This window comes from Truncatella angustata (assembly GCF_020726525.1).
Source record: "Truncatella angustata strain MPI-SDFR-AT-0073 chromosome Unknown BKA67scaffold_1, whole genome shotgun sequence".
NCBI classification, from domain to species: domain Eukaryota; kingdom Fungi; phylum Ascomycota; class Sordariomycetes; order Amphisphaeriales; family Sporocadaceae; genus Truncatella; species Truncatella angustata.
Genome location: NW_025763381.1, coordinates 7,135,721 through 7,151,433, shown reverse-complemented (window position 1 = coordinate 7,151,433; position 15,713 = coordinate 7,135,721). Strand labels below are relative to the sequence as shown.

Sequence of the window (15,713 nt, the reverse complement as noted above, 5' to 3'; positions counted from 1 at the left end):
TCACAAGCTTCAATTCAAATTCCCAGGGAGCCAGTCGGAGCTAAAAGCAAAATGTTGTTCCGGGCCGTCAGACCACCAAAAACGCGACCAGACAGTCCTTGTCACCCCGCTGCCACCCCTTCTGCCGGCCGCGCGCGACTGCCACTTGAGCACCTAGGTTAACGTTAGTAAGGATGTTAAAGTCGGCCAAAATTTCTGGGAAAGCGCAACCGCGAGGCGTTAAAACGAAACGAAAACGACAACGACAACAACGAAGCGAATCGTACTTGTGTAAAGATCCCGGAAGGCAAAGGGAATGCAATTGGCTTGAACCAGCTGGCAATCGAAATCCGCACACGGTAAAATCATGTCGAGGAGGACGGTGTTGAGCGCCGTCACCACTGGCAATGGCGCATTCGAGGCCGTCGGCCGGAGGATACCACAGCATGCATCACGAAGCTTCACCTCGACAGCCCAGAGGAATGGTACGATCCCCCCGCCCTCTCCCAACAGCTGCACGCGTGCAACTCTTGATGCCACGTGCTATATATGTACATACATTTGTCCATATACATATATATAAATATATGAATATATAAATAAACATATAAATTGATGTATAAATATGCTGACAACACCTGAACAGCAACAAAAATCACACACTTCACGCCGACCTCGTCCGCCGAGCTCGACTCGGCCCTCTCCACCATCCGCGAGAAGATCCTCCTCCCCTCCTACCTGACCCTCGCCCAGCGCAAGAAGATCATCAGCTCCAAATGGGCCAAGAAGCTGCAGGTCGACCCCATCACTATCGAGATCGACGGCGAGCTCTCCAAGTTCCGCTACATGAACCCCTTCTCCGGCGACATCCCCAACACCCGGAAATCCGTCGTCGCCGCCGTCGAGAAGTTCGACGGCGCCAGCGATGACGACTTCGCAAACCTGAGGCCCTTGCTCGAGGGCGTTCACGCCACCGGCCGCCGCCTGAGCGACGACTTCTACGCCAAGATCCTGCGCATCGTCGGCCTGAAGGGCCGTGTCTACGAGCTGGTCGAGCTGGCCAGGGGCAGCAAGAAGACTGGCTTCAGACTAGACACGAGCGAGAAGGTCAACGAGCTGCTGCACTTCTGCCAGCTCAGGGCCCTCGAGGCTGAGTGGAGCAGGCCCGAGACGCAGAAGGCACTGCGGTGGGCCGAGGAGGTTGTAGAGCTGCTGGAGGACGAGGCGCATGCACCGAAGACGGCGCAGATCGAGGGTGACTTGCCCCTGAACCGGGACCCCCAGGTTCTCCTGGCCCCCCTTCACCTGGCTGCGGCTTTGGTGGTCAAGGCTGGAGTGCAGGAGGAGAGGCTGGTCGCCAAGGTCAACAGGCTCTCCAGCACCATCGTCAAGTTATGGCCTGCCGGTCACGGCTTGAAGAAGCTGCACCAGCTAGAGCGCTATGTGGAAGACATGGACTACCTTCTGGACGCCAACAAGTTCGTGGCACTGGCGACTCCCTTGTTGCATGGGCTGGAGCTGGCGTCGCAGGCCGTGTCGGAACCCGCACTGGCCGCAGAGTTGCAATCGCGGTCCCGGACCCTGAAGAGTGAAATCGAGAGCGCCATCAGCGAGGCTGCCAAGAAATCAAAGAACGGAAGAGGCGAGGTTGTCTATCAGAAGTTCTACGGAGGCGAGAGCTCATAGACCACCATAATGTACGAGTAGAAGACATTGTATAGTACCACCCGATTGCTCTCCATCAGACATGAAAGAGCCAATAAGATGTGTAATACCAACACTGTACATATATTCTCTATCTATATATATACACGATCTTGAACCGCTCGCTAGCTCAGAATGACGATAACCATGGCTTTCAGCGGGACTGCACCGATCTTTTCTTGTCCATCTATATGCCTGTTCTTCCGTCTTCTACGGCAAGACGATATACCTCCTCAAGCTCTCCGGCACGGCGTCCAGCAACTTCTTGCTCTCCAGCCATTTCCGGCTGAAGAGACGATCGGCATACCTGTATGCGCCGTCGCAGAGCATAGTGACCACGGTGTGCCCGGGGCCCAGCTTCTCGGCAACCTCCTTGGCCGCGACGACGTTGAGCGCGCTGCTGGCGCCGAGGTACAGGCCCTCCTCGTCCAGGCACCGGTACACCATCTCGATGCTCTTCTCGTCGCTGATGTGCAGGCTGCCGTCGAGGTCCCCCAGGTCCGGCGCCAGGTTGTCCGTGATGCGGCCCTGCCCGATGCCCTCGGTGATGGAGCCCCCCGAGCGCTCCTGCAGCTTGCCCCCGGACTGGATGTACGAGTGCAGCACCGACCCCGGCGGGTCCGCCAGGAAGCTCTTCACCCGCCCCCCGCTCGCGTCCTTGAGGAACCGCGTCGTCCCCGCCAGCGTCCCCGCCGTCCCCGTCGCGCACGTGAACGCGTCCACCTCGCCCCGGGTCTGGGCCCAGATCTCCGGGCCCGTCGTCTCGACGTGCGCGCGGCGGTTGGCCGTGTTGTCGAACTGGTTGGTCCAGACGGCGGCGCCGTCGCCCTGCTCGCGGACGAGCCTCTCGGCGTGCCGGCGCGCCTGGTGGTTGTAGTTGTCCGGGTTGTCGAAGGCGACGGCGGGCACCGGGTAGACCTCGGCGCCGAGCAGCCTCAGCAGGTCGATCTTGCCCTGGGACTGGGTGTTGGGCATGTAGATGACGAGGCGGTAGCCCTTGGAGCGGCACACGTGCGCCAGCCCGATGCCCGTGTTGCCCGCCGTGCCCTCGACCACGGTCCCGCCCGGCCGCAGCTGGCCCCTCTCCTCGGCGTCCAGCACCACGTAGAGCGCCGCGCGGTCCTTGATGGAGCCCCCGGGGTTCATGAACTCGGCCTTGCCGAGCACCTCGCACTGCGTCTGCTCCGAGATCTTGTTGAGGCGGATCAGGGGGGTGTTGCCGATTGCTAGTCAGGAGAAGACGAGGTCAGCAAAAAGTCGTCAAGCCGAATGAGTGTCCGTGAGCGGTGCAAGGGAGAGACAGGGTCCCTGAAAAGGGAGAAAGAGAGGGACAGAGTTTTGACAAATCCACGTACCGCCAACCAGGCCCTTTGCGACGCCCTGGGCTTTTGAGACGCCGAGTGTATACGGACTCGGCGGGTTCGCTGCGGCGACTGCGCGGCGTGCCGTCGAGGTCGCGAACCTCCTCGCACCTATCCGAAGTACTGCTGGCGCTGACATGTTTGCCTTCTTGAAGATGGCGGGAAAGAAGTTGACTTCAGGAGCCAAGGCTGAACGAGGGAATAGCTTTCGGCTAGAAAGCTATTTTGGCGGGGCTCTGTACTGTCCTGTCTCTTAGCTTCGACGCCGGGATCACGTCATATCCACCGGTGCCGGCTTTTGGACGATACGCTGTCCGGCAGTCGGTTGTCCACGCATATTTGTGGGAAGGGTTCATGTATGTCGACAGCATATTGATGAATAACTATATAGTTTGTATGTATATATATATATATATATATATTTATTTATTTGAAACAAATCATTCTGATCGTTGTCAGGTAGTCATTAGACATTCTCATTACCTCATCAGGATGCATATATATCGTCTCCCGCAATTCGGGCATCGTCATCATTATTAACCTCGTTCAACCCTGGGCCCTGTTAAGCAAATGCCACGATCTCAATCTCTGCCCCTTTTTCAGCAGGTCTTGAATGTCGGGTCAACTTTCAGTGACTCGTACAAATGGAGCCGGGAATAGACCCTTCTTCCCCATGTAGGTCCCGAAATACCACTCCCCATTCACATCTTCCACCTCCCTGATATCGGCCCCCTTTGGAAACATAAGCTCATCATTAGAGCCAGCGTCAGGATACCATGACCATTTAGCCGCGGCCTTCATACCCATGCCGCCTGCAGGAGGAAAAAGTTCTGTCCATGATCCTCCCTGGGGCGAAGCAGCGGCTACATCAGTGCTCACCAGCCTCTCAAGGGTAATCCCACTGGCTCCTCTCCACTGCCATACCTGGAAACCCGGGGTAGGCGACTTGTATGGCTCCATGTGCAAGTCCCAACCACCCACAAGGTCTTGCGTGATCTGACGTCGTTCTCCGCCGTTGCTAACCTGAAAATTGATCATGACCATGCGATGACCATCGAGGCAGCGCCTCCAGCCGAGATGACCGTTGTCCGCAGCTATGCGTCCATCCTTTTCCAATTTGTGATAACAACCAACACATATTTCGTACTCTCCCAGGTGCGTATCGGCGACTGTACTGCCAACTGATACAACAGGTTGCGAACATGTATAGCAGTGTAACCTCTCTTGGGCAGATGCCATGGCAGTTTGGCACACGCTGCATGTTGTAGTAAAAGTCAAGGGCTTGAAATTGCCCATGGAGACTGCGTCAGGCCCAGTATAGAGACTGGCCGACGGCGGTGGATCGGGCACGCGAGGGCTAGGTGGAAACTTAGAGTTGCCCGAAGGTGATACGTAGGTCAAGGGCAGCAGGGCGTGTGTACAGCCTCGACCTTGATTGACACAGTCGTTGCAGAAGCCCCAGTCACCTTCGTTACATAACTCACAGCGCCAGTAGCACCCGTTGGCCCAGGCCAAGCACCCTGAGCAGAAGACGCCCATCTGAAGTCTTCGCATAGGGTCATCTGTTGTCAGCGTTCGCCGACCATCTGCACCGCCAGGTAAAACTTTTGGCGGGGTGAACCGATTCGACGTGAGCATGTGAGGCCTTTCCAGATCTGGATGTCCATTTGCGCGAGCCTTTTCCCACTTGTGCCACGCAGAATATCCGAATCCGAACCAGTGCAAGCAACCTTTACCCTGTCGATAGCAGTCTAGACAGATGTTCCAATTTCCACTTCTACACTTCCCACAGTTGTAGTGAAGATCATATTCGATATGAGTCTTACTGCAGCGGGCACATGCGATCGATGGTTCCTGGTAGAACTGTGACCTGGCTCTGTGATGACCGCTTACAGGAGACACGGGCGCACCAAGACTGGGTAGTGGGCTTTGAGGCACCACAACCAGGCTGGCCGGGCGTTGCTTCACACGCGTGCTGCTGGCCGTAGGCGTTGATGTACCGCTGTCAAGTTCGGCAGGCGGCGCTGTGTTTATCGCCGTGGCCGCACGCTCGCCAAACGACAGCCCGAGGCCTACTGTAGCCTGCTTTCCGGGGGTGGTGGTTGGCATGCTGGAGCTCCTGTCTCCAAAGGAAGGGCGCCGACGTTCGACTTCGTGGTTCCGATCCCGCAGTGTGAGATCGGTTTGCGACCTTGCCGCCGGCTTTACATCCGCAGTGCGCGGCCTGATAGGTTCTGTTGCACTTCGCGCACCGCTAGATGTCCGCCTCCTTCGCCTCTCGGGACCTCTCACTTCCAGGTGTGTTGCCGTGATGGGGGGTCGGCTCCTCAGATCGATCTGGCTTGTCATGCTTGAAGTTCTCGTGTTTTCCGAATTCGCTCTCTGCCGGCTGCTTGCTCTGGACCTATCCACATTTAGGGGCCTAGGACTCAACGCCGCTAGATCTGTGCGACTAGAATGAGCGCTGGTGGCCGGTCTTCTAGACGACTCTTGCCGTACCCTCTGAGTTTGCCTTCTTCGATAGGCTTCCGTTATCCTTTTGCTTAGCTCGTCGTTCCGGCTCAAGTCTATGTTGTCGAGGTCCAGTCCTTCCAGCAGTCCCTCTTCCTGTATCTGTCGGGCGAACTCCTCGATCTCTCTTTCTATGTCCAGTGAGTCGACACTGGAAGAGCTAAGCAGTGACCTTATAGATGCTTGATGCTCAATCGGCCTGGCCCTCCTCGTCCTCGATGAGTCGCGTGACCTGTGTTGTGATTCGCTTCGTCCACGGCGGCTCTCCTCGGCCGGTCGTAGGTTGCCGTTTGACTCAGCGCGCTGTCTCCTCTCTCCATCTCTTCTGCTATGGTGGCGCGCATCGCGAGTTCTCGAATCTCGGCTACTGTCTCTGTCTGACTGAGAGCTATCTTGCTGCCGTATTTGGTGCTCTCTTCTGCGTCGATGATGGCTTGGCCCTGGCGACTCGACTCCCAGATCCGCTCTTAGGCTCATTTCTCTTGCCTGGTCCAGCATCTGCCTTTCCAGTTGTTCCAAGCGTCTCTCTTCGTGAGATTTCTCCTGGGCTCGTATTCTTGGCAGCACGTCGTCGCCCTGCTTGTATTTCTCCAGCATTTCCGCCTTGTCCTCATCGGTGCGTGTCTTGTCCGGGTTGGCTGTGAGAAACATGTCCAGCAGCGTCGCGACCGTGGCATTGTGCCTCGTATCTCTGACGGAAGCCCTGCATGACGGGCATGTGGCAACTGTCGTGCCAGGTGGTGGTGGGTTCGGTGAGCTTTCAGCTATCGTCGCTTGCCATGAGAACCAGTCCTTCAGACAAGAACCACAGTAGGTGTGCAGGCAGTCCAGCAGTGTCAAGGGCTGGAAGAGGACCTCGGTGCAGATCTGAGAGACGGGTTGCCCCGCGTTAGCGATTTGGCCATTGGCATGGGCGCTGACTTGACAGGCGGTGCCGCACTGCCGTGGGGGAGAGGTCGCTGGAATACTCACCGAGCATGTCAACTCCTTCTCCAGGTCAACTCCCGGCCTTGGAGAGTCCATGATGCGGGTCGAGTTCGAGGAATGTCTATGGCTTCGACAAGTAAGCCGTTCATGCAGGTTATCGCATGAGTGCCGTGTGCATGCTCAGGGTTAATATGGTCCAGCGTCGAGGACGATGACAGCCGGCGACGGTGGGGGGGATCCTGGTTGTGAAAATGTCAGGCCGAAATGTCAAGTCAGGATGATGCCGGGGACGCATGCAAGTCTCATGAAGCGACTCAGTTCGTATTCTTTTCGCCTAGTCCCGCCTGCATGGTGGCGCATCACGGTGCGATGTGCCCCATGGAATTGACTAGGTTAGGTCAAATTAATATAACAAATGGGAACACAGTTATGATGAGGCTGGCTAGTCAGTAGTAGTTGAAGTCTCCCCAAGTGGAGGGTGGCAGATGCAGATGCAGGTGTCAGTCAGTCAGTCTTATCTCACTGTCAGCATTGGATCTTCGAGGCAAGGCAAAGGCATCGTGGGGAGGTCTACTGTCAGTCTGACGTTGAATGTCTCTCATGTCGGCCGACAAAAACAGCATCTAACTTGACCGAGCTTGTGTCGCTGCTGAGTCAAAGCCTGCCAAAGCCTGCGAATAGATGCCCGAGGTTCCTATTGCATCACACTTTGTTATTCTGCAAGTGCAAGACACTGAGCCGTTCTTACCGGTTCGGAAAGGCATCCAATTTGGTCAGCCCTATCATAACGTCCTTAGCGAGCTGAACCACCCCGCTTCAAGCTTATAGGCTGCTATAACAGTGGCTACAACATGCGTGCCTTCAGTGCAGCACCCGCCCTCTCGTATATTCCAATAGATTATACAGCAACAACATTGTCTTGAAATAGGAACATGCATTACATTGCTTCTTCGCTCAGGTGTGGTACTATACCCCCGATCGAGATGTTTATTGATGCGTCCATTCAGCCTTCTTCTTCTCCGCGAATGCCTTCATTCCAATCTTCTGGTCTTGACTTCCGAACAAGCTGTGGAACACTCGTCTCTCAAACTCTACACCCTCTCTGAGCGGTAAGTCCTGGCTCTTGTTGACGACCTCCTTGCAGGCTTGGACGGCCACCAATGAGTGTCCCGCGATTGTCTCAGCTGTCTTCAAGGTTTGCTCCATCAACTCCTCGTAACTTGTGAACGCCTTTGCTGCAAGTCCCCATTTCTCAGCATCGGCCCCAGTGAATGATTTCCCTGTCAAAATGAGCTCCATCGCTTTGGATTTGCCAATCGCTCTGGTCAGCCTTTGGCTTCCACCTGCTCCAGGGAGAGTCCCAAGCTTGATCTCCGGTTGTCCGAAGTTGGCTGTTTCCGTGCAATACAGGATGTCACACATCATGGAGAGCTCACAGCCACCTCCCAGCGCATGGCCGGACACTGCGGCAATGATGGGCTTCTTGATTTGGGTGGTTAGGTCCGACCATGACTCGATGAATGAGGTTGTGTAAGCTCCGGCAAAGGTAAGAGGTTGCATCTCCTTGATATCAGCTCCTGCAGCGAAGGCCTTCTGTGAGCCTGTCAAGACAATGACCTTGATGTTTTCCGATGTTTGATACTCGTTCAATGCCTGATTGAGCTCTTTGATAAGAGGCGTGCAGAGTGCATTTAGAGCCTTAGGCCGGTTTAGCGTTACTGCAATCATATAAGTCATCTGAAGCTAGGTGGCTATATGTATGGTAGGATGAATACCTTGACCAACACCGGGTTTCGGTTCTGAAGTCTGGATATATTCGTAGGCCCTTGCTGGCGTCGCGGAGAATGAACGGGCGGCTATAGGCAAACTGCTCAGCTGGATACGCGAGGCAATCGGCCGCAAGTTGCGTAGAGAATTCATGTTGTAACTTGGTGGTAGCTTCAAGTGCGATCAGTTATCGAGCCCACTATAGAGAGTTTACTCGAAAGCGATACACAATATCCAAACAAGTGTTGGACTATTGAACTGATTGCTGATGAAGTGGTGACAAAATGGAAAAGAAAGCCGTGAACCTAAGACATTTCCAAGTGAGTCGCCCTGGCAATTGGATATTATGCCGAGGATATCCAGTGGGTAACAGCGTCCCCAAGCATGAGGTCAGAGCTCCATTACAGAGCTCCAGCACGGGCAAGCTATTGATACTAAAGCCCACATAATTGCATAAACTCGAGAATTTATGAGTCTAACCATAATGCACCAAGTTATCCCATACTTCAATATCTACTGAATAACCTCGAGGATGATTTGGCTTGGGTAAGTGTTCAAATGGAAGGCCGATAGTAATGAAAAATCAAATGTAGCCTCCGTAGCCTCCGTGATTTCTATATACGCTTCTGTGACATTCAAAAACAGTGGGCCCACCGTTTTTAGAACGATGGTAATCTCAGGGTATATATTCGTTGCCACAGCTTCTTATATAGAAATCTACTAGTTTAGTAGAGGAACGAAACACTCGGAGCTATACATCGAATCTGACGCGATCGCGAATGAAAGGGGTAAGCTTATATATTACAAGACCACTGCATAAGTCCACCGTTGCCAAATAAAGCATGCCGGAGGTTACCTTTCATGTCGTTGTTACTAGTAATGTCTCTAAGGGCACTGGCATCAAAGTTTCACGAACTTCGGTAAGATTTATTCGACTTGAAAGATGGACAGGTGTGTGGGAATTAGACAGTCTCTCCACGAATTTTGAAACGCGCCACTTGACAAGATGGATTTTATCTTACTTGAAACATTACTTTTAGTATGTATGCAATTCTCAAATTTCTCAATAACAACCCCAACATTTTAGCACGCTTTTCTTCTTTTCTAATGTGTCGATCACGTCTCGCCGGCTTCTTCACCACCACCAGGCCCGACCAAGACCGCACATGTTCCATAATCGGGCTGGCATCCGGTCAGTAGGCAGAGCAACGCGCATTGACCGTCTAGAGTACAGCAAAGGCCGAATTTGCTACTACGACAAGTATATCCGGTTCCAGGACCACAGGTTCCGTCCTCACTTGGAACTAGAATCGTTGGTGTTGGGCTGGTAGCAGTTGTAGTGCTAGTCCTCGTGGTAGAACGAGATGTGGAAGTGGAAGTCGACCTGGAGGTGGACCTTGATGTGGAGGTGGACGAAGATGTGCTGGTCTTAGTGGTAGAAGTCGTCCGAGTGCTGGTCGTGCTTGGGACAGTAACAGTAGTCGACGAAGAAGTGGCCGACGTCGTCTTAGTGGTAGTCGTGCTTGTGGTAGAGGGTGATTTGGTAGTCGTGCTTGTGGTAGAGGGTGATGTGGTAGTCACAGAGGTGCTCTTACTAGTAGAAGTAGGCGCGCTAGTACTAGGAGCAGACGAAGAACTACTTAGACATCCAGAACCCCAAGCAGGCTGGCAGCCTTGGTCGCAGTAATCGGTGGTGTTTCCACAGTAGCCGTATTGCGAACAGCAGTTGCCGAATTCAGAGCCTACACAAGTGATGCCATTGCCGCAGTCTCCGTCTTCACTGACGACTGCGCCTCCGGTTGGGGTGGGACTCGCGCCTGTCGACGAGTCAGCGGCCTGTCCAACAGTCGTTCGTTTCGCCATGGCAGCCTCACCACAATCAAGCGAAACCGTAGGAGATTTCACCGGGAAAGTGTACGCCGGAACTGAGGAGCTGCCAGCTCTGTACCAGTTCGCCGGTGGATCACCAAGACATTCTCCAACAGTTACAGAGCGGAAGCCGTAGCTAAAGAGGGACTCGAGAAAGTAGTCTGTTAAATTGTAGACAGTCTGCCAATGGATGTCGTGCTCGATCTGCAGGAAGTTGGCATCACACGCATCCGAGTTGTCGACATTCTCATCCCAAATATCCTTGCTGGCTTGGATTAGGGTTGGGTCGTCATTTAAATAACCCTCTGTGTCTAGATCGAAATAGATGACATGGTAGCCTAGATCATACAGCATGGACTCGCATTCATCTTCACAAATGGAAAATGGAGGCCTGTCTGAAGTCAGAACATGGAGACAAGATTTTGAGAGTTTCCTAGGACTGACCTCATGTAAGTTGGGATGTACCCCAAAATATCGTTCAGCGCAATCTCATTCCAGATCATCTGGTTTTGAGCTTGAGTTGTTGTCAGTTCGCTGAAATTCTGGTGCGACCAAGTGTGACTCGCGACTTGGTGGCCCTCGGCGGCCATTCGCTATTACGAATCAGTACCCTACAGTGCATCGTTCATTACATATATCAAGACTATACCTGAATGACAGCCTTCCACGGCAAGTCAGGGTCATTGATAGGACCTTTCCCAATGTTGTTACCCGTGATGAAGAAAGTGGCTTTTGCCCCATAGTCCTGAGAAGATATTAGCACTTGTAATTCTACGATAATGGTGGGAGACGTACCTTGAGTTTATCCAGGAGGTCGCTGGTGTAGTTCCAGGGGCCATCATCGAAGGTCATTGCAATGTCACCCTCATTGACGCAATCGTAAATTCCAAGTCCTCCATATTCTACATTTCCGACTCTTTTCCTTGCAATAGAGGAAGTATCAACCCCACTCGGCTTTTGATTCGCGTCGCAACCTGGACCATAATTGATCTGGCAATCCGGTGCCTCGCAGTAGTCTATCCCCAGGCCACACCATCTTCAGATCAGTCAGTACCATTGGAAGTCATTTGGCAAATATGATAGGGCTTTGGGTGCTAACCCTTCCGCAGAACAACAATACCCAGCTGCACAAGTGCCACGACCTGAACCACATTTCCCACTCTTGCCGCCGCCTGAGTCATTGGTGTCAGCGGCATCCCTTTTGTCGATCCTGACTATCTCATCAAGCACATGAGCCATTCGTGTCTGGGAAGTTTGTTTGGCTGAGATCCTCTTTCCCCTGAGCTCTGACAGCAGTCTCCGTCCTCCGGCAAGTTTTGGTAGAGGACTATGCGCAGCTGACAGGCTGGCAAGGCCCAAGAGGGTGAAAATAACTAACCAATGCATGGTTGCAAGTGAAATGGTGGCCCTGAAATCAAGACAAGTAGCTATGACAATCAGGGGAGTCAGAAACCATGAACCATTAAGATGACCATAAGCTATAAGATGATACTATGTTGCGGGAGCCTGCGAAAGTCATCGAAACGGACACTTTGCAACGGATCCTGACTACTTATTATAAAAATCGATTTTTCTTTTCTTTTCAAGGAAAGCCAGTACGGTACTAATTGCAAATTTCGTAGTAGCTGCAGGCCACAATAACATGCGGACTTTGACGGATGGAATGGTACATTTCGAATATAGCCGGATACGACCCAGTTGGCGTGGCCTCTGCATAGAAGCTGTTCATTAAGAATGATCCCCAAATTGTAGCTGCATCTTTTTACCACTAATTTCCGGGTACCCGCGCGGTGGAGAAAATGTGAAAGGCACTCATGAGGCGCCCATTCGTTAATTGAATTCAAGGAGAGTTGTTATATCATTCTTGAGGTTGAGGTCGGACCTGATTAGCCACAAGTATGTTCCGAAGAACCCTGCAACTCAAAAATATCGTGGTATGGAACGACACAACGTCAGAGCAATGTGTAATATGGTCTATCAGATCATATCTGGACGGGTTCAATTCTGTGTTAGCGTTGAGTTGTGGTCGGTGCGATTAATGTTACCATTGAAGTTGGCGAACAACCTTGACCAACTAATCTTCAGAAATAGAAACTCGTTCCTGAAAATGTTTTGCATAATATCGGAATTGCATTCAGCTTAACTGCGAGATCTGCACACGTAATGTTTTATGGCTTTCCGGGGCTTTGCAAGACGGGTCGTGGATTTTAGGCGGAATAGATTGACCGCATGCGGCCTTGACCATTCGGAGCGACGCCTGAATTGCTGCAGTGTAACCCAATACATAAATTACTCTGTTTTATTGCTGAATCAATATATTAATACGAATGGATCGTTACCTCTTGCCATCTCATACCTAGCAAGCTGACGACTGCTCAAATTCATACAACACAGTTTCGACCAGAGGAACATGGCCCACAGTGTCGACCATCAAGATGGGGACTGCCGAGGAATATTTCCCCGAAGATCTCCTGTCGATGCAGACCAACACAATATCTGCCAATGATGCAGGTTCCCCCTTCGAATGGCTCCGCTCAACGTTAAGTTATCAGAGTTATCGGCGACGTCAGGATCGTAGTTCTTCCAATGCAACATTGTACGGTTACCGTACTTCACGACATCACTGATCCAGGTCGAGTGGCCCCTGCAATCAACGGATGGCTTGGTGATAACATCGATTTCTGTGTGTTGTACAAGTCTTGGAACTTGCGAATCCACTAGTGTATTCGAATTCAAGTTGAGCAAACTCCTTTCGCCCTGTCCACCGCTTAACGCCTTGCCGTACTGGAAATAGAGGCCAGTAAAAGCTGGCTGGGTATCGTAAGAAAAGCTATATCCTCATCGTACACCTAACCTACACCGGAGACACATGCTCAAAAACATACAGTCCGTCTTAAGATTGTGTGACGCTTGGAGACGCCGGAAGGTTGCCTTGCTTGTCATCTCCTGGGCACCGTTCGCTTTCCAGCTTCATATCCATGATGAGGCTCAGTTCCGGACAATATTCAAAAATTGCCTTTCTTTGTGAAGCATCTTTCCAAACGGCATCCGGTAGGTTATTGCCGCCATCTCTGACATGAAACCCCATAGAGTTTGGTATATAAGTGTCTTCAACGGCTAACTGGCCTTCTGTGCCAGAGGCCACTTTTGCGCCAGGCAAGACCCATACTCTTGTCCCAAACCATTCATCTTCTGGCTGAGTGTCATTAACGCGCTCTTGAAACTTCAATACGCGTTTGATAGTCGATATCCTCCGTAGGGATAGTCCACCATTGCCAGAAAATCTGTCATTCTGTGTTCTATGTGGACATGTCAATCAGGGAATCACGCACGAATAGGGATAGCTACATACCTAGGTGCCCCTGCCCAGTCCCAATGTAGCCAGTCGTTGAGACTTGTCTCTGAGTTGGCGCATAGAATGCTGTCATACTCGTACTTGAGAAGCCACTCGGCGCCAGGGAGGAATTCGTCGTAGAAGCGCATATCAGTCAAGGTTCTGTGAATAGCTTCCTTGCTACCGATATCCCAAGGCTCTGGAAGAACCATCAGATCCAGTTTTCCTATGGCATGCTGATGCTTTGTAGCATAACTACGGCCGACGCTGACCACTGATTTGTTAGAGCCGACGAAGACGAAGCGCCAATCTGACGGTACAACTGTGATCATGTGGAGAATTTGAGGAACCAGGTGTGGTAACGGTCGAGGTTCAATCAACAAAGCAACTTTGGAACTGTTGTACTTGAGCCGTGGGTCAACGTCCACAACTGCTGCCTCGGGACTCCAGTCCACTTTCACGGTGGGGATCTTTTCTATGGCCTCGTCTAGTCTGTTCTTGAAAGATTCCTGAATCCGTGGTCTATAATGAGGCAACAGGCCAGCAATGTACCATCTTGACAAGAAGTTAGCGAGCAAAACAACGAGGTAAAGTCGCATTAACATACGTGATGGCCAATGACAGCACAATAAAAACCTTGAATCTGTTCACGGTAAAGATGCCACCAACGATGGACGATACGGAGCCGGTCGCCATGGCGCTCATTTTGTGTGAATTGAGATTGAAGTAAGAGAATATGCTGCTATACAATAGAGCCGACAACAGGCGGAGTTTGGGATGGAGGTCGCCAAAGCCAAGAAGTTCGCAATCTTTCGGTTTTCGAGATCGGAGGTCGCGGATTGTTAGGAAAGCATCATAGTGTCATAACGACTGAACATGAAGGCAGTCGATCTAGTTGGTTTCGTATATAGTAATTGCGTGTCTCCCAGGAGTAATTCTGGTTGACAACTTTGTAGCTGGCAAAGTGTCCGTTGGACCCGTGGAGAGGTGAGCAAAAAGAGGATGTGGATGAAGCAGTGAGTGCGTGTCTGTAATATTGCGCAGAAAGGTAATTCAGTTCAAGGCAAGGTACCTGAGATGACTGTTTGGCCGCCCTCTGTACCAAGTACGTGGGGTCCGGCAGCTCCACGACTTACTGCAATTATTACTGCGTGAGTAACAGTACTGCGTGCCACTTGAGGTACGGATCCCTACATGTAGAAGCTGACGACGTATCCCGGCCCTCTGGCGCGCAGGGGCATGAGTTCTTGGCAATGCGGGATGGTACCCTGCTATACTTTAGCGACTCTCCTTGGCATTTTTGGTGCTACGCACGTTTCAACGAATATCATATCTTCTTTAAATTTTGGCAAAACCTTCGACACGGAGGGGATTGATAAGATGACAACTTTCAGAGTTTAATTTTCCGAGTCTGAGTTCGCTCATCGACAGCAACGTGTTGAATGGGGGGTGTGAGCCAGGGTTCCTTACGCGTTCCCACCTTGCATTTCAGATGACCGAGCCGCTGAAAGCTTGATCACTCTTTGGCGAAACATTTTCCTGTCAAGCAGCTGGAGGCTGCATTCCCACAGCGATCTTGCCAGTTTGCAGCTCGAAATCGAAGGGATGACAAGTACTACATCAACATTGTAATCCGGCGAATCACTCGTCGAGCGCATCTGAATTTGTCTTGAGGTATTTTCTTTTGCCTAGCCTTGGGCGACATTGGCACACTTTACTTTATGATACTGGAACATTGGCAATTCCCGGCAATCTCGCAATACTCTCTCCAACATTCGTGCACTTGTTGCCCAGCTGTTCTTCTCTCCTGATCGAATCGAAAGTTTGCACCATTCACCTGTACATGTGATTTTCAGGGTACCTAAAGTTGCTTGAATTTGTTAGTGACGGTTGACCCCACGGTACGCGTAGTAGTTTGCCGGGAAGTTTGGCCTTTTGCCCTTTCGAGCAAGGCCCGCATGCATATAAGGCTTTTGATAAGCCGGAACTTGCAGCCACTCACAGGGATGGCGAAAATCTATTGTCACAACAGAATCACCACCCATCGGACCACATGAATTCGAAAGTTTTTTCCTTCCCCCTTTTCGCGTGGTAAAGCACTTATTTTGAAGAGGAATTGTCGTGTTACAGCACTTATGACAGTGGCTGATAGCTGAGACGCACAATTCAACTGATGTTTCTGAGGCCTGAAACAAAAGTGGTAGCTAATCTCGCAAGGAACATGACTCTTGAGCTTTCGCTGCTACGCGGCCTCGAACAAC

The 15,713-nt window shown here is 51.8% G+C and overlaps 6 protein-coding genes across 6 annotated transcripts; 1 reads left to right on the top strand and 5 right to left on the bottom strand.

Moving 5' to 3' along the window:
- Positions 1-346: 346 nt before the first annotated feature.
- Positions 347-1,665, top strand: BKA67DRAFT_654228 (uncharacterized protein; the record flags this gene model as incomplete). The annotated part of the gene is made up of 2 exons (XM_046106522.1): positions 347-464; positions 626-1,665. 2 exons carry the CDS (start codon positions 347-349, stop codon positions 1,663-1,665), a joined length of 1,158 nt encoding a protein of 385 aa, XP_045965217.1.
- A 228-nt stretch (positions 1,666-1,893) lies between these two features.
- Positions 1,894-3,183, bottom strand: BKA67DRAFT_511606 (cysteine synthase-like protein; the record flags this gene model as incomplete). Its single annotated transcript, XM_046097412.1, has 2 exons — positions 1,894-2,909; positions 3,039-3,183. The coding sequence occupies 2 exons, from the start codon at positions 3,181-3,183 to the stop codon at positions 1,894-1,896; spliced, it is 1,161 nt and encodes a 386-aa protein (XP_045965216.1).
- A 441-nt stretch (positions 3,184-3,624) lies between these two features.
- BKA67DRAFT_74873 (uncharacterized protein) lies at positions 3,625-6,841 on the bottom strand. The gene is made up of 2 exons (XM_046109407.1): positions 6,528-6,841; positions 3,625-6,422 (listed from the first exon to the last, which is right to left on the bottom strand). Exons 1-2 carry the CDS (start codon positions 6,576-6,578, stop codon positions 3,666-3,668), a joined length of 2,808 nt encoding a protein of 935 aa, XP_045965215.1. The 5' UTR covers positions 6,579-6,841; the 3' UTR covers positions 3,625-3,665.
- Positions 6,842-7,228: 387 nt separating this feature from the next.
- BKA67DRAFT_550132 (enoyl-CoA hydratase) lies at positions 7,229-8,627 on the bottom strand. The gene is made up of 2 exons (XM_046101631.1): positions 8,258-8,627; positions 7,229-8,200 (listed from the first exon to the last, which is right to left on the bottom strand). The coding sequence occupies exons 1-2, from the start codon at positions 8,400-8,402 to the stop codon at positions 7,470-7,472; spliced, it is 876 nt and encodes a 291-aa protein (XP_045965214.1). The 5' UTR covers positions 8,403-8,627; the 3' UTR covers positions 7,229-7,469.
- Positions 8,628-8,986: 359 nt separating this feature from the next.
- Positions 8,987-11,504, bottom strand: BKA67DRAFT_634578 (uncharacterized protein; the record flags this gene model as incomplete). The annotated part of the gene is made up of 5 exons (XM_046105643.1): positions 8,987-10,509; positions 10,563-10,711; positions 10,768-10,863; positions 10,914-11,154; positions 11,218-11,504. The coding sequence occupies 5 exons, from the start codon at positions 11,502-11,504 to the stop codon at positions 9,366-9,368; spliced, it is 1,917 nt and encodes a 638-aa protein (XP_045965213.1). The 3' UTR covers positions 8,987-9,365.
- A 1,507-nt stretch (positions 11,505-13,011) lies between these two features.
- BKA67DRAFT_654223 (uncharacterized protein) lies at positions 13,012-14,148 on the bottom strand (the record flags this gene model as incomplete). Its single annotated transcript, XM_046106521.1, has 3 exons — positions 13,012-13,417; positions 13,471-14,007; positions 14,060-14,148. 3 exons carry the CDS (start codon positions 14,146-14,148, stop codon positions 13,012-13,014), a joined length of 1,032 nt encoding a protein of 343 aa, XP_045965212.1.
- Between the last annotated feature and the right edge of the window lie 1,565 nt (positions 14,149-15,713).